The sequence below is a fragment of the Falco peregrinus genome, chromosome 1, assembly GCF_023634155.1.
Source record: "Falco peregrinus isolate bFalPer1 chromosome 1, bFalPer1.pri, whole genome shotgun sequence".
NCBI classification, from domain to species: domain Eukaryota; kingdom Metazoa; phylum Chordata; class Aves; order Falconiformes; family Falconidae; genus Falco; species Falco peregrinus.
Window position 1 is genome coordinate 70,431,510 of NC_073721.1, and position 27,291 is coordinate 70,458,800.

At 36.7% G+C, this 27,291-nt stretch overlaps 1 protein-coding gene across 2 annotated transcripts in view; it reads right to left on the reverse strand.

Annotated features, from left to right (window-relative positions):
- The window catches only part of AKAP6 (A-kinase anchoring protein 6), a 287,348-nt gene that overhangs the window by 233,454 nt on the left and 26,603 nt on the right, over positions 1-27,291 (reverse strand). For both annotated transcript variants that reach the window (XM_027791675.2, XM_027791676.2), the window contains exon 2: positions 737-1,094. In XM_027791675.2, coding sequence (XP_027647476.2) covers positions 737-1,060 — 324 coding nt within the window. In that variant the 5' untranslated portion in view covers positions 1,061-1,094. The remainder of the gene's footprint in view (positions 1-736; positions 1,095-27,291) is intronic.

Consider the following 27,291-nt stretch of genomic DNA (forward strand, 5'->3'; position numbering starts at 1 on the left):
GATGAAGACAGAAATAATTGTTTAAAGATACTTGTGTTCAGTTGTCAGGTTGGGGGAAGGAAGATTGTTCTTTTAGTTTACACAAAACACAGATTTTTAGGGTCAAAGTGCAGTCTTGCTGTAATGCATTTTCTTGCTGGGGAAAATAAAAAGGTTGATTTACTGGCTGTGACTGTTTGAATTTTATCACTTCATATTTCTTCCCAAGAATCAGATCTGAAAAAAAATTCTACACGTTTACCATTTTGTATGTAGTCCCACCAGAGTTCAATCTTCAGCATAACCTTTACGTGACTGAAAGCCAGACGTTAGACAACCTTGCTACCTTTCTGCCTCTGTAACTTGCTTAGTTTTCAAATGAGCAGCCATGCTTATTGGGGAAAAAATTTGGGAGTTTTAGGTACTGAAGTGCATAAAAATCAATGGGAATTTTTCTGGGTACTTCTGAGATGTCCAGTCAGGTTACCGTTAGTGTTGTATTAGCTGCTCTTGAAGTGTGAACATGTTCTTTAATATGGTTATGACTGTTGAATTAAGTGATGATTAAATAATGTTGCCAATAATCTGAGAACGATGCGGTTTCTATTATCTCACTGGAAAGGATTTATTCGCTTTTCAACACAGGCTGTCAGACATGCTACAGCAGTTACGGAAAGCCCTTTTGTTTACTCTACTAGTAGCAGAGTTGAGCAAACCACCTTTCACTGAAAAGTCTGCAATATAAAATTCATCCTACCTTGAGCTGTACTAGATGCACATCCACATGCTTGCTATCTGAGTCCTGCTGGACAGAGTAGGTCAGATCTCTGACTCTTTCAGATGTCATCCGAAGCCAGGTCTCAATTTCTGGCAAGTGGAGAACAATCTTCCAATCGGCCCCAGTGTGTAGAGGAGGAGGCTTCTCATACTGCTGGCCAGAATCGAGCTCCTTCATGACACCCTCTTCCCCATCTTGTTCTGCTGTAGGAGTCATGTTTATAAGCATGGGAGATGCATCAGACAGCACGGGATCCAGTTCTTGTGTTCTCATGGGAGAAAGTGCTACATCCATGGCTAACATGAGAAAGTCTAAACCATAATTCTTTCCAAAATAGCTGCAAAGACAAAAAGAAAAGGGACTGCTGTTATGAGACCAAATTTTGCAACAAAAATGTTCATGAGGAATAAATGCTCATATCTGAGAGGTATCATACTTCTAGCAAATCCATACAATAACTTCAAGAATAAATAGATTTTTTCAAATTAACTTTGCATATTTGTACAAACAAGTTCTTTGTTTAAGAAAACAGCAAACTTCATTTCTTTCATTGTATACAATCACCTTGGAAATGGCAGTTTCCATTGATGAAAAATATGTGCTGATTTTCTACAACTGCAACATTGAGCACTGACAAAGTTAGCAGAACTTTGCTGAACTCTACATCTCCAATAAGACTGGTATTTGTAAACTAGTACATATTAGAACATATTCCTTGGCCTGAAATGTATGACTAAACACAAAATACCTCAAGTTTTATTCAAATTTCCCAAATGTCCACTCAATTATTGATCACATAGAACAAAAATTTTGAAGGCAAATTTGAAGCAACTATTGAGGAAACTTGGGTTGATTTTCTGTAGGCAGATAGTAGGTTTTAAGTTTACATTCTTGCAGTTCCGTTAGATATGAACTGTTGCAATAAGCAATAACTATCAAAACTCAGAGATAAGAATTCCAAATGTCAAAATATGTACCCAAAATTAAAGCATCATTTTATGAGTGGCTTTATTAAATTCCAAAAGCTGTATCATCAATATAAATTTACAAGGTTCACTGGAGCAAGTAAATCAGTAAAACATGTACCTCTTTGTACCTCTTTCTCTGTACACTCTAGCTGTACAAAATACAGAAGACTGCCATAAACCCTATGCCCAAGAAATAAAAATACCTTACTTAACAGCATGCACCTGGTTTGGAGCCAAGTACCTAAAGCATTATGAAAACTTTAATTTGGTAGGAGATGTATTTTTTGCCTAATTTTGGAGATACTCAAATATGACACGTGCCTGTCGTCACTAAAACTTCACTAAACCTTATACCAGCACATACTTGCTTCTTCAATACTTTGCAACCCTAAGCTATATTCAGTAAGTTTATATTAAGAGAATCAGGAAGATTATGTCCTTTAAAGCTTTTTTTCTTTTTTTTAACCAGTGCACATTAGAAATACTTCAACTACATTTTAATAACTTTTGCTTGTATTCCTCTTCCATAATGCTAAGATTGCAAATAACTCACGCCGCTATTAATTTGGGCAACATTCCAAGTTTTTATACTTTGACATCCTTTTCTATAAAAACTGCATTTTAGCATTTAGCATAATAGCTATAAGATTGCAGGAAAGAAAGAAATGCCTTTCACCATTAAATCAACTGCACTGACTACAGAGTTATATTCCTAAATATTTCAAGTGGAGCCTCAGCATCCAGAGGCAACTACGGCAGGCAGTGAGACTATCGAAGAAGTATCCAAACACCAGTCTACTTATCATAGCTGCGAAGGACAAAAAAAGATCACATATACTGTTAATTTGATTTTATTTCCTATCCTGCCACTACTTAGTAAATTATCTTTTGCACATCTATCACCTCCACAAAACATTATTTAAAACTGATACTAAGCTAGTAAATATTAATTTGGCACTTCAGAACAGAATTTTTTATTAGTGCAATCAATGAAAGGGAATGAAAGAATATTCCAATCATTCTCAGTGCCTGCTGCACAATTTCCAACTCTTTAGTTTGATTTTGAAGACTTCAGAATTAAATGATGTCAAATAAAAAACTGCAGCAAGACTCTGAAATTAACATTTCAGGATGCTGAAAAGTCCATCTCTTTTCACTGCCTGTTTTTCAACTTAAACTGCTACCATGGTACATATCTACAATGTACCAATGTTAGACAACTACTCAATTTGGAAACATTTTTGTCTTAGACACTGCAGATAATAGCCCCAGTTTAAAAGTATAAAAATCAACTGTTTGAACAGCCAAAACCATTTTGTTACTTTAAGCATATACTTTACATTATTTACTCCTGAAAATGAAATTTTGGTGAAGCACATGTGGTCCTTATTTGTGCATGTTTATCATTAACAAATTAAACATGCCTACCAGTAAAACAGGTGATCCTGAATCACTAATTTATAGGAAGTGCAGCACTTGCTTCATAATTTTTCCACAAAAGCTTGGCACTTTTAAACGTTTTTAAACATGACTCAGCTCTTGTAGGGACATTAAAGCAATTAGCAAACAGAAATTAAAACATGCTCCTGCAGAAGCAAACAAAAGGCAGTTCATGCTGCATGCAGAGTGTAGCTCTAGCTTTGATACCCTGGGTTTGCAATAAGCAACCATTAGGAACGTGCTGACCTGTTTGTTACGATGTGCTTGACTCTACACTGGCTCTCCAGCACTACAGCTAATGCCTCCTTAATCCTAGTTGCTCTGAAAGTCAGGTCCTTTGAATCCTTTCCTTTCTGCCCGATCACAACAAGTTGCAACACTTTAAATAAGAATATGTGGAGAAACTTTAAAATAGATCATTCCACATTCTTAAAAAAAAAAAAAAAAATCCTACAAAGGTAATAAAACTGCGGATACTAATTAGCAAGAACCGGGAAAGCTTTAAAAAGCTCAGAAATACTTGAAAGGAGAAACTGTTGCAGCTAGAAACAGCTGAATCCAAACACTAGGGTATAGATTCATTAAATTATTTCTTGGCAGAATAAAAAGGCATCGTCATCCAGCTACGCTGTGAGAAAGGAAAACCGAAAGGTTCTCCTGCACCTTCCGAGAAAACTGGCACTGAAGCGGTGTATTCACAGGGGTGCTCCTAAGTTCACTGGAGAACCAGTAAGCTCCACCCTGCTATCCCTCCCCCAGCTCCTCCACAACTGTGGAAAGCAACACCATTCCCCTGGCACGCCTGCACTGACCTACGAAACACACTGGCAGGGCACTGAGAGTGCAAGCTTCAGTCACCCCATGCACTGGATATGAAAGGAAAATAGGAAAATCCCTGCCAGAGAGGTGTTTTTTACAAAGTTCTGATCTTGAAATATTTCAATAGCACACAACAAGGCCCAGCAGCAACAGCAAATGTCACAGACATACCCATTTCAAGCAATTTTGGAGTTATAAAACTTGCCAAAATACTTTGGATCAGAAGTAGGTTCTGCTTTTTTGATTTCTGAACACGTGCAAGTTAGACTTCCATACTCCTGGCTAGGTCAGCAACCTTGCAGAGGACTGCATTCATATAGTTTTGTTAAGCTACTGAAGATGACTAAATTAGCTGCTCTCTACCCCATTCTTGTATAGACACTTGCATGTATTGTCCTTTAGCTCTACCCTTCCCCCCCCAATATTTAGGATATTACTTTTGTACTGACACATGAAAGGTGGAAACAGCAAGATGGGGCATGGAAGTCCTTCTTCAGCAGTTCCACTATTTGCATAACATACCAGCAGCGACATATGAAAATTTCAGCAAAGCCAGTTTTAATTTGACATTTGAAAAAGTGTATTTAAGAACAATATTCCATGTAACAAGCTGTCATCTAGTGCATTAAAACATTCACTAAAAAAGATATGAATGGATGATCAAGTTAAACAATACTTTGGGTCATATATTGTGGTATTTGGTATTTTAACTGACTGATTTTAAATGCTGGCCTTATAATTTGTTATATTTCTAGAGTATTTTTCTTTTGCAGATTTTGCAAGATGTACAGGTAGTGAGTTGTAAACCACTACAATAAGTGTTAGAACACATATTAAAACTGAATAAATATTTTAGAGTTGCTCTTTTTACACTACTATGCAAAAATAATTCTTGAAAAGAGGTAAAGTGATTAATTTCCTTCTAAGCAGGACCTCTAGCACCACTAAAGTTCTTTATAAACATGAAAAACTAAGCTCAGCCTTGTTTTCTACATCACAAAATCCTGGTAGCATCAATGACAGTTTTAGGTTGGCAAGCAATGTTAAGTCAGACTAGCTTTCTTCTAAACCAAATCATTTCTGTACCTGGAATAGCTGTATAAACTAGAGTATTTTAAATTTGCAGGTGAACAGCTGAAAAAACATTTTCAAGTGTCCTGATCAAAGTTCATCTCTGAATATTTTAGAGCATAGCCTTGTTTTCATCATCACAGAGTGAGAGATATGATGCCATTATTTTTTCAAATTTTCAAATTACTTCTTTCTGTCACTTCTGAAGCTACTGTTGCAATCTGCTGAAAGGACTCATTTATGAACTGTACAACACAGCTGTAAGCTTGTACTCTTTCTGGTGGGAGAAAAAAACAGATTAATTGAGGGTATTTTTTGCCATGTGTTATTTCTTTGTATACGGTTCTATATTTTCATGGATGCTTGTATAAAGGTGAGAGATCCTGTGTAAGCACATGCACACATATGCTTTCTATCTTCATCTTTGGTAAGTGCATTATGCCTAACAGATGGCTGATTACCTTCCACTAATCACATAGGCAATCTCGCTTTCCCCTGGTTTTCTGCTCAGTCAGATGCTAACGCTTTTATGCAAATCGTAGAGTGTGTGTGTCAACCATAACATAGTTCATCAATCGCCACAAGCCTTGACAGACTTCTCTCACTCATTCTGCTCCCCAGTTATTCACATTTCCCTTGTTTATAAATTGCAGGCCATATTCACCCTGCCAGCTATCAGATCATCCACATTTTCCTCCAGCAGCAGTTGGTTCCTGTCAAACAAAGATTCATTAAGCATTTTAAGCCATACAGTAGCCCAAGCATTGATCAGTGGTGCAGACACTGGGTCGAGTGAATGTTAATGAGCTCTAATTTTTCTTACTGTCACATATTGTTAAAATCAGCTATAAGCACTATACAGCCACCTGTCTGTCAAGTAAACAATTCATTTCATTCTCCAAAATGGCCCCAAAACCCCAGAGAAACTCCATCATTAAATGATTATGTCTGCTTGCTGACTTTGAAATCTAATGACGTAAATTTTAACATCAATTTAACGCATTCATTGATGTTGAGGTTTCTTAAACAGATACAATGAAAATTAATATCCCACACAGCCAAGTCATACTTCAATATCTTTTCCATTTCAATAGTCTCAGAAATTCTCTGCCAAGTTTTAAGGCTCATTATATCTTTCCTTTAAAATGCACTGTACTGCATCTATGCAAAGATAAACTGTCAGTACACAAAAAAAAATGAAATACATCATGTGAGTAACTATATATAGAGCAACTTGAATTAAATAACATATTAACACTATCCATGCTGCACTGATTCTGTTGCTGATTTCCTACATAATTTAAGAAATACAATAATTTAAAAAAGCTTTCAAAGAACTGAATTATAAGAGAGCCAGTTTAGGTTTTTCTCTTCGTATAATTCATATATTTAAAAAATATCTCCTTTACAATTATACTATTATTACAGCTACAAATCTGAACAAATTGGACAGGAAGAGAAAAAAAAATAATTTAGCACTGCTGGGCCTCCTATTTGATGTCTCTAGACTCCTAGAAGGTACATCTGAGAGGAAATACAATGATGCCTGAACTCCTGCATGATGTGGACCAAAGAGCCTTGCATAGTAATGACAATATTAAGCCTGAACATAGATCCAATCATGATTAAAATTTTTAATGTGACTGACTTAAGGACCATTTAAAAGTCTACCCCCAAGGCTTTAATGGTAGCAAAGCCAGGCGACTAATAATTAACTGTGGAAATCCCACCATGAATGTTTGAGCTCCTGATTATGTCTATAAATCAGGATTTAAGACACTGCAATGACCGAACATGTTCTTTGGTATCTGCTGTTTCTCTTTCTAATAGAAGATGAGGGGCAATGTAGAACTTAAAAGGCAAGTGTTTAGCTAGAAACTGGAAATTATTGTGGAAAATCAGGGCAAGTGGAAATTCTACTGGAGGATTTAGCAAAAGATCTGTCTGAAATTGGTGGCATAGTAGGAGAGACTATGAAACACACAGACCACAAGGTCTAGGCATTATATAGTCAAGCAATCTATGAGAAGCCAAGGATGAAATAGGCAAATTGCTGATTGTGGTGTGCATAATCTTTCATTTGCAACTTCTTCAGTTCTTAGGAAAACAGTTTTTAAAGAAAGGTTCTGGGGAACCTTTCCACGTGATGTTTATACCAGGAAAATTAGTAGAAACTGTAGCAGAATGAGGCAAAACCTGAAAATGTACCATTTTTTAGAGGAAGAGACTCCACTGCTTTTGAAAAACCACACTACTGGAGTTTTCCAAACAGATCAAAAAACCCTTTGGACAAGACGCAATGCCAAAAGCTAAAGGAATCTAAATAGCCATAGGATAAGGAGAAAGGTCCTTGAATAGACAAATAATTGAGTAAAAGCCGGAAACAGTAGCAAGAATTAGACAGTGGAATGGAGAATGAATGGAGACAAACAGAGATCACAAACAGAATTTCACAGAAACCTCTGCTAGACGCTGCTTCTCAATAAACTTAAATGACCTGACAAATGGGTGAATAATCAAATTAAAATGTCTGCAGAAGGTATTGAAATATTTGGGACAAATTCAAACTCTGAGTAAATGCAGGACCTTACAAGGCTGAAAAAATGAACAATACAATATTGGATTAAACTCACTATGAGCAAATTTGAAGTTATGTGTATGAGAAAAAACAAAAGTCTTAATTGCATTTATAGAATGGTCTCCAAGATGAATGTTACTACTCAAGAGCAACGTCTTGGAAGGAAAACTATCAAAGGTCCATAAAAATAATTGGCTTAATACACAATAGCAGTCAAAAAGAAAATCAAATGTTAGGAACATTTACCAAAGGAATAGGAAATAAAACAGAAAAAAATATATCATTACATCACAATATAAATCTATGGTACACATCCAGCATATTATGTGCAATTTTGGCCCCCTCATCACAAAGGAAATACAGGGAGATGGAAAAGGCAAAAAAGCCTTCAAAAAAGACAGCTTGAAGGACAAACAGGAATAAGTAATCACCTCTGTTCAAATCAAAACTGAGCAGGTTGAGACTTGCAGCCTTGAAAAGAGTTGAGTTAGGAGGATAGGGTGGAGGTCATAAAAAAAACACTTTAAGACCATGCTGTCCAGAAACTTTAAATGTTGCTTTCTTTCACAACCTGGGCCTCTTTGTTCTGCAAAAGAACCCCAACCTCTTATCAATGGAAGCGGTCATTATATTTCCTATGTGCTTTTTGTCCAAAGGACATTAAAGTGGTAGACAATTCCTCACAGTCTCAGTCATTTGCCAAACCGCATAATATATACCTAAAAGGGTGCTTCAGCCATTCTACTTGTTGTGGGTTTTGTGCGCAATTCTCCTAAAGAGACCTGGAAGATCCAAGCAGGACCACTTTTTCAGGTATTCCTTTCAGGAACAACTCAGCACAAAACCTTGACCTGCAAACAGCTTCCTTTTAAAGAAAACATAACTGAAAATTTCAAACAGCAGTCCTGAACTCACCTCTCTTTAAGCCCTTGGTTTATTCAGTGTCTTCAACTGCTTCAATAAACGCAAAGTCCCTGATCTAAACTAATTTCAGTATATCTACAAAGTCACAAGTATGATAATCTGTATGAATAAAAGCTTTGGGCATAAATCCAGTACACTCATTGTATCAACATTTTTCACCTGTACTGTCAAGTCCAGGAATTTCATAAACTATGGAAACTGTACAGTATTATGGCCCTACAATTCATCAGGGATTAGTACTGGAAGCAAAACAGTTCTTTTTCAGAGAGAGAGTTCACATCTCAAGATGTACCAACTGTGCCTTTACACAAGAACCAAGTTTATTCAAAAATATATCCAGTAATTCTAGTCCAGCGTTAACTGCAATTATCCTAAAAAAACCCAACTAACCAGCCAAAAAACAAACAACATATACAAAAAAGGCCCCAAAACCCCAAAACCAACAGCCGGGGGGGGGGGGGGGGGGGGGGGGGGGGGGGGCAGAACAACAACAACAACCAGCCAAAACCCCCAACTATTCCTCTGAAATTAATTGAGTATTGGAACTGTCATACTGACCCTAGAAAGTCACCACGGAGAGAATGGAGTGATTCTCTGCTAAAGAAAATATGCCATACATGCTTACGTAAAAACCTAAACACTGTGATGTATACTGAAGTCTTGCCTGAAACAGTGCATAAAATTTACACACTCCCGGGTCATATCATTATGAAAAACAGGGGGAATAGCTGGAAAGGATCCTGTTAGACAACCATTATGAGGTACATCAGAAAAAAATTTACACTACAACATGTACAGACATTGAAAACAATTGTGTAGTGCTAGATTTGTAGAGGTAGAGGAGTGTATTCAAAGACTCAATCATATTGGGCTGAGTAGTTGTGTTCCCTGGCCATTTCTGACTTGGTGCAGGTTTGCACTGCAGTAAGAAACAGTGACTGAGAGATGATGTGGTGCAAAGAGATTAGCATTAACACAGACAAAGACAAATCAGCTGCTTCATATTAATTCACTTCAGCATCCTTTATTAGCTAATTACCCTACACCACCATAAGCTTTTATTCTCCTAATTTTCACTCCAGAATGTCAGCAGTACATAGAAGTCATACATAGCTGTAACTTTCATATGCTGATTCTTCAACATACCTGTGAGGGGTTGGTTGCTGGTTTTTGGTTTATGTTTTGAGGATTTTTTTATAATCTCCCTAGATAAGGCCATTTTTGTCATTCTAGTGGCCTTTCTACTGACCAAAGCATTTGCAGTCATAACATAATTTTTTCCCTTCACCAGCTACAAAAGTCAGATGGTGAAGGATGCAAAATAATTATTCTAGCAAGAGGGCAGCCCCTTGTTCCAAAATTTTTCTCCAAACACATAATATGAAACATCTTTTAAATTGGAAGACAGCAAAATCGAGATTAGGTTTGGCTGAATACTAATCTGGATCTAAAATGGTTTTTAAGTATGCACAGAGGCTGTGAGACTTAGGTGAGAACATTCAGAACTGTTTCACAGAGGATCTGCTTATTCACTCATGAATATACTACCACAGGTCTTTGCCGACCAAATCTGACCCATGTCCAGTCAGGTAAATGAGCAGGAAGAATCCATAATTGTTTGTACGCATTTGTGCAGACACGATCTTAAACTCTTCAGTCACTGGGAAGTTTTCTCAAGAAGTTATCTGCCACCAAAATCCCAAACAGATTATTTCCACTTCCTAAACCAAAACAGTTTACAGACATGACATTTCATTTCGTATCTGTCTGCGTCACTTTCTTGAAGGGCTCGACCAAGCAAGTGGTGCACTACGTAAGGACCAACCTTTTCCAGCTCCAAGCAAGATGACTGTTAATTCTCTCTAAACACAGCTAGCTTGGTAGCTCCCTAGGAGCTGCTGCTGCTGCTGAACTAGATGGAAGTTCACTTGGTTTGCAATGCTAATTTTTTTCCAGTTGTGCATTAAAGGGAACTTCCTCATTTCAACTTCAGGACAAAACTTAAGGTCTAAATTATATTTTTAAACCTGATTTAATTGTAGCTACCTGAAAATATCTTACCAAATCATTCACAGAACCCTAGTTCACATTTGCATCTTTAATTCGGTGTTTACTTGGCAGCTGGGAAAGGATGTTTTTAACTGAAGGTTAATTGATTCTGAGATAGAAAAATCCTCACATCAAAAAATATGGGTTTTTTTACCATAAACTTGATCAGATTCAACAAAATTAAGTTAAGCTAGAAGAGGAATCCAAATGTTGATGGTTCTTAAACTTTAGGGTACAAAATGATTGCTTCAAAACTTTAACTAGCGATATTAACATAATATTTATAATATTAGTAGTTCAGCGTTAACACTGATGCTTTGGGTAGCTTTGTACAGATATTAGCTATCATACATGCTCTGGGAGAGAAACTATAGTTCTGACACGGGTTGTTCAAAGCACAATCCCTGAGGAAAAAAAAATAAAAAAACAGGAAGGAAGCACCTTTGTCCACCTAGGACAATCTTGTACAACAGAAGAATACAACTAGGAAAACAAAAACAACAACAACAAAAAATTAAAACAAAAAAAAAAACAACACCAAAAATAAAGAATGAATGAACAAAAGAAAGAAATTAAAAAACCAACCTGCCCTTTTATCCCCTTTATGTAGGTACACATCAATACCTAAGCTATTTATATTGTTAAGGGCAAACTCAAACTCTTGTAGTCTGACTGCACTCATGAAAAAAGTACTTCTGGTAAGTTTTTTTTCCAATCTGGACAGATACTGTCTTGAAAAGGCTATGAAATGCTTCACAGGAATACTACAGATTTTTGCACAAGACTCTTCCAAGGAAGCTCAGTCCTTGAAGAACACATATATCTTGGAAGGATCAGTGATAAAAGAACACAAACTTGGTTTTGAAGTGACTTCTAAATTCCAAGAGCTAAACATTTGACCAGGAAATAAAAGAAAGCAGACAGTGTTTTGAAAAGAAGCAGATAAAGCAAAAATGCAAGGACTACAGGCTGGAGATATAAGAAATAAAAAAAAGGTCAGTGGGAGCTACAAGAAAGTGAGAAGCTTACATATGGGTGCAAGACAAAAAGATGCTAGGGAATAGACTCAAAAAAGCAAGTAATCAGAGTAATAGGAAATTCCATCTAAAATACAGCTTATCTGGTGTGAAACAAGAGGAAAAGATGCAAGCAGAATTAACAGGGTATAACTATGTTCATCTATATCAGGGGTCCTCAAACTTTTTAAGCAGGGGCCCGGCGCACGGATGCAGTGCCAGGCAGTCATCTGCGGCTGTTTGGTTTCACCCCCAACCCCTGGCGGGGGGTGGGTGTGTGTGTGGGGGGGTGTCTGTAAATACCGGGGGCTGGATTGAGGACCCTGGGGGGCCGTATCTGGCCCGCGGGCTGTAGTTTGAGGACCCCTGATCTATATCAACATTAGAGCTTGCACTACCTTGACCACATTTAACCATGGCACCTTAATGGTACGCCAGGGCAAAATGAGGCCCTTTGCCCCCAGTGCACTGAAGAGGCTTAGCTTGCCTGAAACTGCAGGCAACAGTAACAGAACGACTGCAGGGAGAAATTGTGGCACAACAATTATATTGGAAAAAATCAGCAAGAGGGTAATACCAGAACGGATGTTTAGTAAAATATAAACATTCAGTGTCCTGCTTGACGGTACTCTTTTATTCAACATCCACATGACAAAATATCCAGACTTCAGAGCATACCACCACAAAGAACAGAATATCATCAAACAAGAAAGGAATAGGCAGGAGTTTTCACTCGTATAGCTCAAGCAGTTTATTAACATATTTTCTACAATTAACAATTCACCTTTACTGTAGAGCAAAGGAAAACTCAGCCATTGTGCCACAGTTCATGAAAAGCAATATGTTGATGCTTCCTGCCAATCAGAACAACTTTAGGAGAAAAAAATATTCCTCTTTTAATCTTGCAAGACATACTTCTCAAAGTCCCACACAATGAAGTAGTAAGATACTTTCCAATCCCCCAAATTGCACATAGGTATGAGTACAAATGTTGTTTTAAAGCTGAACTATACCTGTAATTACAAATTGTTAAGAGGGACAGAACTCTTTACTTCCTAAAGGCAAGAAGAAGGGGAAATCAGTACTATTCAGCATCATCTATAAAATTATAAGGATGTTTTCATTGTTTATATATGGCATTTTGTTATCACGGGAGGCACTGCCTATATTCTAAGGCTATATAAGGTGGACCAGATGTTATTGAGACTGTACTTAAGAAATGGCCCAGGAATTCTGGAAAATATGGCTTAAGCATCAACACTGTCTGTGTGGGAGTTGGACTCTGGCTCAGCAAGGAAAGGAAAAGATAAAGATCTAAAGTTTCAAGTTCCACTATAGGGAACAAGGACTCTGAACAGAAGTCCTACTTACTCTGGATGCTTTTTCTCTTTCTTCCTGCCTTCCCCAGTGATTTTGACTCTTGCAGGAGTGGTTCTATGATAATGACCAAAGAGTCACCCAAACACAGACTTTTTTCAGTGAGACCCAACAGATTATGATGGTGCAGATATCACCTTACAATACTCCAAAAAGACCACCCCAAAGCTGGCCAACATGCACTGAAAGAACATATATCACAGAACTAGACCATCTGCACAGTAGATTGCAACTTTTTTTTCCACAGTTGTCTGTGGGCTGGCACAGAAGAGAGGGATGGCAGTCTCCAGCTATGAAAGCTACTTGTACATGGGAATAAACAGTTATGGATATTTCTGGTTCAGATTCTTGGACCCCAGTAACTCAGAGAGTGTTGTCTTTTTGTCTGCCCCATTATGACTGGGCTACACTCATTTCGTACAATGAGAACATACAGACAGTTATGGTTGTTCATTTGGGCTTATTATTTTTTCTTCTAATATAAAAGGTACATGTAGCACTATGCTCCAAGACTTCTCTGAATGCTTTCAAGCACAGAGAATTCTGATAGAAATGTGACCAGGGATTTATATTTTCATTTTCCAGAGCCAGAAATAATTACACTTGTCCAAATATGATCTTAAAATATAATTTGATTCATAAGAGTAGCTTGAGAACGATGGATCTTACCCTGTCTGCTGCCACCAGCAGGCGGTAAAACGTTCGCACCAGCACATTTTATGAATAAACAAGCTGCAAACCCTTGTTCTCTGCACATATATGGTGTACACTTTTGGTAAATCTGTACAACTCAGATAATTTTCTTATTATTTTCAGAATTGTACTGAACAATTCAATAATATGAATTAATAGAGATGCCATAAAACAGTACACAGGAGATCCATTAAATTTGCTATGCAGTCTAAATTTTAGACCAAGCACCTACAGAAACAGTAGGATCGTAATACATTCTGAAGAACGGAAATGCTGATATGAACTAGAATTTTTCTTTGGTTAAATTTTAAGTCAGTGTATATAATTACAGGTTATTTACGGTTCAGAGACTTTTTCATCTTGCTACCAAATACACGTACGGTATGTGAAAAAGGAAGAGTATAAATAGGCAGAACAGGAAAATAGTCATTGACCCAGAAGACCAATTGTCTGGACAATTGCAGCATTATTCTTCACGGTTTTAATCTAGATTTTCTTACTCTGTATGATAGTTTATACAAAATTTGAATGTTTATTATGATGGAATAGTACCTACTTCAAAAAATACACTTGCATCATTGTTTTGAACATATTGCTACAAGTCAAACATATCTTCATCATATGTCTGTCTTTCTTAACTCAGCAAAAGCAAACTATATAGCTAGGCAGAATTTGTTCAGAAAGCTGGGTAAACATACAGCTATGAATTATATGCATGTAGGAATGTGTTTTAAGTCTGTATTTAAGCCTGGTTTAATAAAAACTGCTTCAATGAAGTAATTTCAGTTTTACGACTAGGTCCCCTCCAAACAGAAACAACCAAGACATCAAGCACTGGCTAACTGCTTGAGCTAAGAAGCAGTGAGGAAACAATCTGCAATCAGTAAGTTATCTCTGGAGAGTTCCCAGGTGTGTTTCATTCAAAAGTTGTGGCCTACTTAAGCTGCATTCTGGTTATGTTGTTTTTCTTTCTGCATTGCCCATGAAAATTCATTTTGCTGTTTGGGAAATCAGTGTCTGAGACAAATAATTGACTGATTTAGCAGTAAGGAGAAGTGGAAGCTCAAACAAGAAGCTGAAACAAATTTGGAAGGCAGCCACTTCACAAGTCCCTGAGATTTACCTGTTTTAGGTCAGATACCAGGGCTCCAGGACAGAAAAGAAAGAAGATAAGTGGTCTACCTCATAAATTCAGAAAAGACTGTGATGAGCTTCAGTTATTCTAGAGTCTAGTAATAGAAAATGACAGAGATATTCCAGCCGCCAGAAAGCTACCAGCAGAAACAGTGGAAAAGGCTGGAAATGTCTGTGTTCCCAGCAGCTGTGGAATTATATGCTATTTATAGAGCCTGCCACAAGTGATAACATTTTTCCAGAAAAATCTCAAAATCAGTGGAAAGCTAAGAGGGAGGGAGAGATGAACAGTCAGCTGGGAAGGTAATTTTCTTTGCAGTTGCCAAAATCTGATACAATTAAGATGACATGCATGTTTTCTGCATCACTCCTCTTCTAATTGGTAACTACACTCCTTGATGATATTTTAAACAGGAACAGATGCTTCTGTCTTAAATTTATTTTGCAAAGCAAAAGGAAAACTGTGTCATGGATGAATGGATCTGTTTGTCCTTTATGTTCAGAAAAATTGATTTTACAAGGATTATAGATCCTTCTTTGTGGAATGAAAACTATGCTATCCTATGACAGCTTAAAAACTCCTATAAAATTAGAATAGTAATTTATAATGGACAGTGTAATCAGATATTTGTATCTCCCCAGTCTGTTCTTTCATTCACTGATAAACATTTTCAGGAGGATAAAAAGCATACTATGTTATGGAACATATCATAGGAACGTAGGGCTTTTAGTAACAAGGAAAATACTTTCCTCCTCTCCAGTGCTGTCATTTACATTCTCCATTATGTAGACAAAGAGTAAGCTATGTCAGACACCTTCACTCCTCTACTGATTCTGCATTTGTTGAATAAGCAAATCACCTCCCTGTGCTTCTGTTTCCATCCTTTGATAAGCACGCTCCTCAGGCCAGTAACTTTTCAGTATGCACCAGAAGTAACAAAACAGAGCCTAATTATGTCTGGGAATTTTAAGCATTAAAGGTAGTAAAAAATAACTTGCTGTGAAAAAAAGGGGAAAGCAAAGTAACAGCCAGTCTGAATGTAGGACTTGCCATCCTCCCTCCAGATAGCATCAGTATATTCTTTAGTAACAATGAGACATAGTGGTACACTTTAAGTAGAGACACCTTAATTATGAAGGGCAACCCAGTTTCACTCCCATTACATAATTAAAATGAAAGACATATTTGCTGAGCAGCAACTGTTTCCAGGGTTCTTTTCTTGGAGAAAATGATCCCTTATCACTTGCCTAAGAAGTAACATGAAGCTATGAAAAAAACAGAGTAAATACAAAGACCTGGCACAGCTCTTCCAACCTTAACTCTCCTTCTTGCCTATAATAAGACTTTTTTCTTTTTACTGCATTTAGCAATCTGAACTAAACTGGGAGTATGAATGCCCTTGTGTTCATATCACAAATTATATCTACTTTGTTAACTGGACTTATTCTTTCCTGGATGTAATCTTGGAAGCAAAATTCCAAAAGTATTACATTCCGTTTTGATTGCCATATTCAAATATTTATCAGGGCGACATTATTGTTGCTTCCTTTTCAGTTAGTATAAGACTATTAATACCTACCATGCATCAATCAACAGTTCTGGATATGCTAAAACATGGTAGTATCATGAATGTTATATAAAGTCTGTGTGAAGATTCAAAGTAGGTTTTTCAAATGTACGTTTATGGCATGCAGTTCTTCAGAGATTATTTGTGGGAAGTGCTTTAAAAGGAGGAAAGTATAGCTATTAAGCACATTTAATATTCTTATACAAGATGTTATATTTGGTTACAACAGAGAAAGGTTGCTGATGAAATTTGCTAAAATCTTCATTATGAGAAAATAGCTAGGATTTCAAAGAAATAAAAATTACCTAAATTTATGATAGAATAATACTAATTTCATTTATGACCTATAAATTTATATTTATATGTGTATTTATTTGTGCTTGTAAATTGCAAGTTCAATATTAATGATAGTTTTTGACCAAAAATGCATATACAATGCATTTTAAAATTAACTATACTATCACAGTCTTGCAATAAGTGTAACAAGTGAAACCACAGGAAAAGCTGTACATTTACCAAGAACTGGAGAATGAAATTGGAGGAAAAAGGATTCTTGTCTCTTCCATTTCGTTACATGGGCTCACGCTTAGATCCAGTCTCGAAATGTATTAGTGCACAGCCCCCATAAAAACAGCATACCTGCATCTAAACTGAACGCAAAGTGTTTTCCCCATAGGTATGATCACATCTGTGTTCAGATTAGTATTTTTGAGTCTTTATAATTTTAACAACTCTTGACTCAAGCTTTTCTTCATGTTCATTTCCCCTCAATATTTTCATAATTTTCTTTATCTGGCTTACTGAGAACTTTGGTCTACATCAAAACCATTCTAGAGAAATACCAAATCCTGTGCTTAACTGAATTTTGTAAATTGTCCAGCTAAAGTAATGTGTGAACATCTGGTTATGTGCCTAAGATCTTGGTTGTGTCAAAGCATTTTTATAAATAAAGGCAGCACTTTATAGCTTAAGGCAGCACTAGCCTTATTGCTGCCTTTTATACTCAAAAGATTTTACTGTCAAGTGAGCAGAATTAGACCCATATTGGGTATTTTTGAGAATGTCATCTCACATTTTCTGTAGCCACAGGTATACCCACAATGATCCAATACCCTCAAAAAGGCTAATCACTAGATTTATTACACAAATCATTCTGTGTTTGTGCTTGACCTTCTAAAGAATTTCTGAAAACAATCCCACTCACTTATAATGGAACTGATTGGGGGGGGACTGAACTAAGTGAGTATAGTATATATTGCTTTATACAAAAACTAATAAAAATCCACGGTAGTAAAACTCGCACAGGCCTTTTACAAGTTTGTTACAAGGAAATTGAGATGTTTCCTTCTTTGTAGTGCCAAGAAAGTACCAGAACTGCACTATCATTTCTAGATTTTCTTGATACTGTAATTCGCTCATGTTCACTGCTCTGTCATTTTCAGCCATTCCATGATCCTGCATTTTTTTCCTCTCCTAGTTCCTTTGAAGAGCATATAATGTAATACTGTTATGATCCTTGAGGGGGAAATGACACTTGATACTAAAATGCAGGTGAATAATGGTATCACATGCTAGTTTGTTTAACATTGTTTTATATAGGCCATAAAAATATACCTAACTAAAAAGTAGTTATAACCTCCTGTTCAGTAACTCAGTGAGAAATTTTTCTAGAGTTGCTTGCTAGATAAAAGGAAGGTCTCTAAGAGTATGACAGTAAGTAACTGAAAAATGGGTCAGTCATTGAGCATGAGAAAAATGAGTAAAAACATGAGTGAGTCTCAGAAGAGGCTCTAACAGTCATTTCACAAAGAGTTTTTAATTTGAAAGGGAATCAGTTAATTTTCATAGCAATAAACTACCATATTTAGAAAGCATACCAGATGTGTAAAGTTTCAACCCACATACATAAACTTATTTTGTTTGTAATTAATTTGAAAATTCTCCATGTGATTTCACGCAAGCTCAAGCATTCCTATGCTTGTAACAGTGACATCAACAATTTGATTAGACGGTTTGCAGTCCCATTAAACATCTATGACTAAAGAGCTTTCTAACCCTTCCTTTGTTGTGATGCTCATTCCTATTTGAATTAATATCTCACTCCTAAAATTAGTTTATCACCATTTCTTCTCAAACTCGCCTACAAAACAACCTCATATCCAATAATTCTTAAGTTGCAACCATTTTCCCTACCTAGATATGGAAGACCTCAACTCATTTGTTCAAACACCAGCACCTAGGACTATACCCTTTCAATATTTAAGATACTTGCGTGGGCTAGTAGCTATGATACAGGAGCTATGGGAAAACTGTAAACTTCCAGCTGGAAGCCAGGCAGAATATTCTAGGATGGTGCAGCTCTAACCTTGGAGACAGTCCCACTCCACCAGACCTTTACAATCCATGTTGCAATTATATTTCCTTTCTCACACCAAGTATGAATGGCACACGTGCCAGAATCAAGCCTTGCACAACTCGCCAGAAGCAGCGTTACATGCCAGGAGAGCAAGTACCGTGCCCTTGCCTGCTGAGATCCCCCCAAGCAAAAAGCTTTGAGCTAGAACTGCTCTGGGGCATCTCATATCCCTATTGCCAACTGAATCAAAACCAAACAGTCCATTTTATGGTTGGCCCACATCATCTCCCTAACAATTCTCATTAAAGCATGTTTTCATCTGCTCGTCTACCTTTGGCCACTAATTCTGTTCAAAGTACATGCCCTAACTGAATCACACTCTAGGGCCCCACAGCATTATGTCCTGGATTTTATCCTGAGTCTCTTTCTACTCAGGACAAATGAGAATCTTCCTTGTAAATTGTATGTCCACCTGGAAATCTTCTTCATCAAAACTTTGGAGGATTATTTTTTTCAGCAGTCTACGAGGAAGACATATTTCTCTGAAATACTGTATTTGTAACAATGAAATATTCTGCCCTAATGGACAAGCTCACTTCAGAGAAATTTGGTCATATTTCAGCTGTCAATCTTGAATTTCTTATTCTCTATCATTGCTTTCATTTTTTGTTAAGGGATTTTCTGCCTCTTCAAAACAGATGCATTACTATGTTTGTAGTATTGCATACCCGATTGCATATACTATATATTAAAGGCCAAAATGAACACAGAAAAAAACCTAAATTTTCAACTAAATTCAGTCTGAAATATTGTTCAAAAAGATGAAGAGTACAGTAGAATGTGTTGGAAATTGAGTAATACATTTTGAAATAAACTTCAGAAGATTTCCTTTGCATTACAAAGCTGTTGAATATACTGTCAAGACCATTTTCATGATGCCTTCAGTACCTTTTCCTTGAATAGCAAAAGCTTCCAGATGAGTTACATGCTGATCCTGGGAAGAAAGTGAGTCATCAGTGGAAAGAAAGAATGTTCAAGAGAAGTGAGGGAACTAATTCTGCTGCTGTTAAAAACACAAGGCAGAAAGGAGAACGCAAAAGTATTTGAGAATGAGAACTTCCAACTGGTAAATTACAAGAGTACTTTTGAAATTATTTTAATTACAAATATTATGTTGACATCACACTGTTTGGGTTCACTACATCCTGGTTTTTCCTTAATTAAATAACAACATAAACTGAATGCAATTGAATAGTTACCATACGAAAATGCCCCGAGTTTCAGCTTACTACTTCATCAGTAAGAAACTGTCATACAACGCTGTGGAGTCTCATCCCATATATCAAAAAGTAATTCTAAATGCCAAGACACGCAAGACATGCAATTCTTTTCAAGGGAATATTCTCACTGAATATTCCGAAATCTGGAATAATCCACTTGGATAGTTTATACAACACTGTGCAACAGAAACACATAATGAAATACAAAGATGTAATGAACTATTAGAACTATATTGTAGTGTGTAGGAGTATCTGCATGAACACTGCTATATGAACATCACCTAATCTTCATTCTTTAAATAGAAATAGACATTAAACAATCAGAAGGATGTAGCAGTGCCAAAGGAAGAGGTGAACTTTGGCATTTGCTATTGCTCCCTGTAGGAGTTTTAATGCATATCTTGTTTCAAGTATCTATCTTTGTGAAAGCATCTTTTTGCATTAACATAGCACAGTAGCAATTAGCATTCTCTTCTGTAACACTAATGACCCCAGTTTATCCTGATGTTACCAAACAGCTTCAGTCAGAACAGAAACCAGCTTTTTGTCTACCAGAGAACAGAGGTAAAGGACAGTACAGAATATTAACTTTAAAATTAACTGAAACAGTGGCTCTTCAGAGTAACACACAGTGACAGTCTTTGCCATCGCTCTGCTTCCCTGAATTCCTTTCTGGTTGAACAAATGTAGTCATCTTTAAAAGACACAAGTAAAACAGGCTTGGGGATAGGAAATACATTTCTCCAGTGGGGAAAGAAGGAACAAGCTCAAATAATGCAAGTTTTCCCATAACAACCTATCCACTTTCTGAGCTGATTGCTTCTATTCAGGCACATAGGCAGAGTTTCCCGTGACAAGAGTTGAGGGCCTGTTAACCCCAAAGTCATCCTAACAGTGAGGAGAGGTAAACACTGATAAAGCACATAGGGTTTTTTCAATAGAAATAAAGTATATATCAAAAAGACTTAAGAAGCTGGTGGCAAGCTGAGGGATCTTGGAAAGAAGCATTTGGTGGCGAATCAAACAAGGCTGTTTTGAGTGAGATTCCACAGGGATTAGAGAGGCCAAATGCTTTTTGACGTTTCCACCAGTAATCTAGAGGCAACTATAAAAACACTACTCATAATGTTTGCAGCTAGGCAGACTACTGGAAACCTAAGAATGACTGGTCCAAGCCTGTTACAGCAAGAAACCTCCCCTGCTTTTCCAGAGGAGCCCCACTGGTGGCTAAGATCATGCTTTTTTGAACACTAGCCCAATAAATAAAACACATTTTAATCTAAGCAAATGCTGAGTTGCACACCAAAGATCAAGGAATGAAGTCAGTAACTAACATATGGGAGAATTCTGACTTGGGAAAGAAATTAAGGATTGTTAAGGGCAAACTGAAAATGAGTGCTATACATTATGCTGTGATCACCTGAGTTAATACGGGTTTTGGAGCAAAACAGGAGGAAAAAACTAGCACTACCTCTGAACATAAGTAATAGTGAGAATGGAATGCTGTGTGGAGGCGTGGTATACACATTTAAAAAAAAAATGTTGAAAAACCGGAAAGTGTATGGCAAAAGTCATTGAAACAATAATAGAAAGAATGTTAAAATTCGAAGGCATAAATAGCTTTATGTTTAATGTATCAACAGGAAAACTGATGGACATTTAACATGGAGAACACATGAAACTCCAAAGAAGAATATGTTTCTTATTAAAAAGCAGAGGAAAATTCAGGTGTGAAAGTTGAAGCCAGACAAGTTCAAATTATGAAAGATGTCTCCAGCAATAAGGGCAATTAATCATGATAATCAAACTGCTGAGGAAAAAAAGGTGGATTCTTTGCCTGTTGTTAATCCAGAAAGGAAGGTAACAGTTGGCCAAATGGAAGTTATTTGGCCCAAACACATGCGAAGATTCAGCAACTTTAAAACCTAGAAACTGTTCAGGAAAGAAAATTGTCAGAAAAGACTGCTGGAACAGAAATAAGGATTTCTGTAGTCAGTATTCATACCCTTAGGCTGTACTACATTTTACAACACTAAAGACTGCTAAACCATCAGAAAAATAAGTATCTGACTCCTTCTGATCATGCCTTAAAGAATTATTGGTTTACTGCCATTATTGTTCTGAATACCTAACTCTATTTCAGTGCTATAAGCCTTCTCCCCCCACCAAGTGAAGAGATTCATTAATAAACACATGTTGTTTTGTAAATAATGGATTTTACCATCTACTAGCATTTCTGAAATATTTTCTTTTCTGTCAAACAAAGTTGCATTTCAAATAATTTCTGAAGGGAAGAGAGATTGAAATTAAAGAAGATTTACACTGAAAAGACTTTTTAGTATTTATGGCTTATAGTTTTCTTTCTCTGTATCTTTCCATATTTCTACAGTTAGAAAATTCAGTGTGGCCATATCCAATTAAAAAATAGATTTGGATTAAGAATTTTCTTTGAACCCAGTAAATAAATTAGTCCAGTAAACTGTCCACCACTATTTTTTCCAGCACTGCAGAAAACAGGCAATGAAAATAACATCTTCAGCGTAGCCTTTAAATACTCCCTTCCTGAAGCAGAGCTGAAATAGCATGATTGATAACTCAGCCTATTCTGGGTGCCTTCATTTAGACTATATTACTCAGTGTATCATGCTGGTTTGATTCAACATATTGGTAATATAAGCTTCTGACACTAAAAATAAGTTTCAAAAAGAGGTGTTTATTACAAATTGCACAGAATAGCTCTGCTTCCAAAAGTGTACAGTCAGTCAGGAATAGTTGGTTTGTATATTACATCCCCTGCAAACACAGCCTGACAGAAGGAGAGAAGCAGACCTCTTCTTCCATTTCTTTTCACCTCTTTAAGAGTGAAGAAACAGGTCTACAAAAGGAGAGGAGAATAATTTGCATTGAACTTTACAGAACATACCCTCAACCACATTCCATAATAATAATAAAACTACAATTATACTTAATGTATATCCTATTTTCTATTCATATATATAGATATATATATAGGATGTGCTTATGGAAGGCTCCTGTTTAATTCATAACATTCCTGAACAGACTCTGAAAGTTCTGTACTTAACAATCATAATAATTTCAAAGGCATTGCAATACATTCTGTAATTACAGCAATCTTGTATATAGAGGCAGTCTATATTACTCATGGTTTCATTCTGCTAGACCAGTTTTTCATTCGACATTGAAGCAACTGAAAATTCACTGACTCACAGAACTGTTCCATCTTTGAAGAGCTGCAGACTTGTTTATATAAATATGATTCTAGGAACAGCAAGTCTGCCTGCAGTTCCTGTAGAACTGCTCTGACATGCCATGTTGTCAAAACCACAACCATCATATATACTGTAGACTCAGTTTAACCCCTTTCAGATGAGAGATTTATACCTTCACTTCTGCACTCCCCGAAATGCACACTGGATCCTTTCCGTTGAGCTTCAGAGCAAAAGAATAACAAAGCATGACTCATAGCCTTGGAAGAAAAAACCATGACCGTGCCTTGGAGAAAAAGATATTGGGTATACCTACAAGATCTGAGCTGACACCAAGCAAGAGAACATTGGCATGGATAAACAGTAAGACTTTATATCAGTTGCCATTACCACAGCTTTTGTTTGTATAATATGTGATATGGAGCTGTCGGTGGGTAACTGTTTGCAGCAGGTATAAACAGTCCTGATGCATTTTGCATTCCAAACTCAAAAGTTTAGCATCTCATGTTGTCAGCAGCTGTTCACAGCAGAGCTGCTCACCCTCCTGAGGGAAGCGAGCTGCAGCCTTCCCCAGGCACTCCTGCCACACACCTGGGTGTGCATACCTGGGCCTTAACATGCAACTGAGTTTTTGCCAGTGACACAGTTGGCTGCACGCATATACTTCACAACCTTGTGAACTGATACATGATGTCTCAAGTGCTCTCAGGGACCATGCTGTCAGTTGCTTAACAAGTCACAAAAGCTGTGGCCCCAAGTTCAACGTCCTTTTAGGAGGGAAGGTGACACAGGGAAGCCAGTGGACAGCTGGTCACAGGTTGCTCCCCTGCTGGAAATCCTGCTACAGCATTTCCTCTAGGACACAACAACAAGGAGAGAAATTTCTCCTCTATCTCTAGACAGAACAACCAGGTTCTGTTACACTGCATTTCACAAAACCCTTCTCCAGTCCAAATTAGGAAAAATTAATTATTTGTCTACGTCATATGCCATACAAACATGGGATAGTCCATGGGCTGGGCAGCAGGTGGGCTGATAAGGGCATTGTGGGTGTTCTGTAGTCTGATATTATTATGTACAAAGCTGAAACCCCCAGCTACAATGATGCCAGTGAGGACAGCTACCTGGCAAGGAGTATGTAACCCTGCCGTTACCCCATACCTGGCTTCCCTAACTCCAGAGGTGCACTCCACACTTCCATCTGTGCAGACTCTGATAGCTGAGATTGCATGTCTACTGCAGACTCTGCTTTCAAAACCCTAAATTTGCCACATTACTTTGAAATGTCATTACAGATTTGCTAGGTTTTTCTACAGCATTAGTATCATTTTCTTTGAAGGTCCTTTATAACCACAGTTGTCAGCTGTTCAGCTATCACTTTTATTACATCATGATGTTATGGGCCATTAGCACAAGTTGTCTTTATCACCTCATTTGCACATTTTAAAGTTCATGATGTATTATACCTCTTTAGCACAATGCAACCATTTTTACTGTGTTCAACTAAGAACTGCCCTTAAGGCCAAAAACCTATTAATCACAGCTTTTTCCTCCATTGCAATGTTTTGCTTAAAATATGTCTTTATTAAATATTTCAGCATATAGTTCCTGTCTGCATATGTGGCTTGTTAGTAAAGCAATGATTAATAAAAACATACCTCCTCTAAGAAAAATATTGCAAACAGCCTTGAAAATTCACTTCTATATTCATTAAAAAAAAAAAAAAAAAAGTGTCACCAAAACTGTAAAATCCAGATGGGCAAGTAATTCCTGCTCATCTGTGTACACCTCAGGTATCTATAGATATCTATGAATTCTTCTCTGGAGTGTTATTCCTAAAAAGTTTCTCTGGAAAGGAAATCAGCGAAGCACTAATTCGAAGTTGGTACTTCCCATATTAGCATAAATCTCACTATAGATAGATTGATACTTCATGTACTAAAAACTAAACATTTTCTGTTTTCATCTGTACAAGCTCCATTCTTTAGGATATCATATGGTAGGTACCTTACCCACTGTATATAAGTTTGATTTGTAATGCAGTGTATATATATCAAGTTAATTTCGCAAAATCAATATATAAAACTAGATGCTCCCAAAATAGTAATTTGTAAACTGGCAAGCTGTAGTTCTACATAACATATCTGAAGATGAGACTGATAGAAAAGTCACTTGAATAGGATGAGCATAAGCTACTTAGTATTATATACTAACAACATGAATTAGACTGACACTTTTCATGTATTCATCTAGATGTATGTACACTTGTATAATGCGTATATGTTCATAGGTGTGTTTGTTCTTGTGTCCAGGTCACTGTTCTCTTTGCCTCCCTTTACTCTTTCTACCCCAGTCATGACCTTTTCCAGTATTTCCACAGTCCCATACCTTGATTTACAGCAAAAGCTTGTCTTTCATCCTTCTGCTAGACTACTAATATATGTCTTTGCCTTCATAAATTTAAGGCATTTTATATAAAACTTCTATATAACTTAAATATATAAGGCATCTATATTATAACTTAATTGTTATTGTCCCTTTTCCGGTATAACAATAGCTGTATCTAATGATAAACACAATCAGGAAAAACATATAGTACAGTACAGACTTCATGTGCACAAACCATCATAGAAGTTTGGAACAAGTCACTTCTCAAATAGATTTTCATTTTATGTTGTACTTGATCCAAAGAAGGTTCTAATACTGTAGAACACAATAGAACCTAAAGAGCTGCATTATTTTTTACCTCTATAACTTTTTTCATTTTAAAACCTGATATTAACACTCAGGTTCTTCCTCTATCCCAGGAAGTATTACCAACGATGGCATTTGTTCACATTGTCGAGAACAGGCATTTGCATGAGATTTCCATACTTGTAAGAGCCAAACTACCACCCTGGTTTTGAACATCACATCCTTGTTTGCTTGCTCCTGGTTGGAACAAAGATGTAGATTGAAATATGGAACTACAGAATATTTGAAATAATGTAAGTAATTTCAGCCGGGTGTTTGAGCATATCACTGTTCCCTGTCTTCCAAAAAAGACAAACAGAGATCTGAAGACTGAACTTCATTATCTTCAAAATCCATTCGCTAATTTTGACCTGCACTCAAATTTTATTTGTAGAGTTTATGAGATTAAGGTTAAAAAAAATTTATTTTTAAAAGTGTAGGTGACATTTATATGCCAAAGTATTTTTATGTATTAGACCACAGTTCACCAAATGAGATTTCCCTTAACCAAACATTACAGTTCCAGAGCAAACATTGCTATATGAATTATTAGCCACAACACATGAAGCAGAAAAAAAGATGACAAAGGTCTACTTTTGTTCAGTTTTGCAAACCAACCATTTCTAGCTATTAAAAAAATCCAATGAATCAATGTACTCTTATATGATAACATGAACTAGAGAAAACAGAAATTCAGTTTGCATGCGTACTACAATCTGAGTAAAACAAGCAAGGGCAATAATGAGAAATAATTTAACTTTCATTCAAAAGTTCACTGGCATACTGCACAGTAAGAAAGAATTGCAAAAAAATTTGAAAGTCAATACATTACTTTAGAAGTTACTTTTAGATATTAGACATTGTATTAGAAAGTCAGAGGTCAGACTAAATTCATATTGACAGGTGAGTTCTGTCAGCTGCCAGCTCCATCACTCACATGTTATTTTGCGGTTTATCTCATCACCCATATCATCTCAAAGAGTTAAAGTTTATGTTGCAGTATAAAGTAGATTCATGAGCAAGGGGACAAGAGGGGCAGGACATGCGGTATTTTATTTATGTTTTTTAAAATCAGACTAAGGTTTGTGTCCTTACCTGCAAGCCTCTGTTTATGTAGTTATTTCAGGAACTCCTGTTGTGACAAAATCGTATCTAAATGTCTTTATATATATATTATTTTTTCTGTTTTGTATTTTAACCTCCTGCTGTTTTGACAGTTTCTTTTCAACTTTTTAGTTTCATGCTACCTATGTTCTACACTACTTGGGATCAACATCCCAGTTCATATTTAAATGCTCATT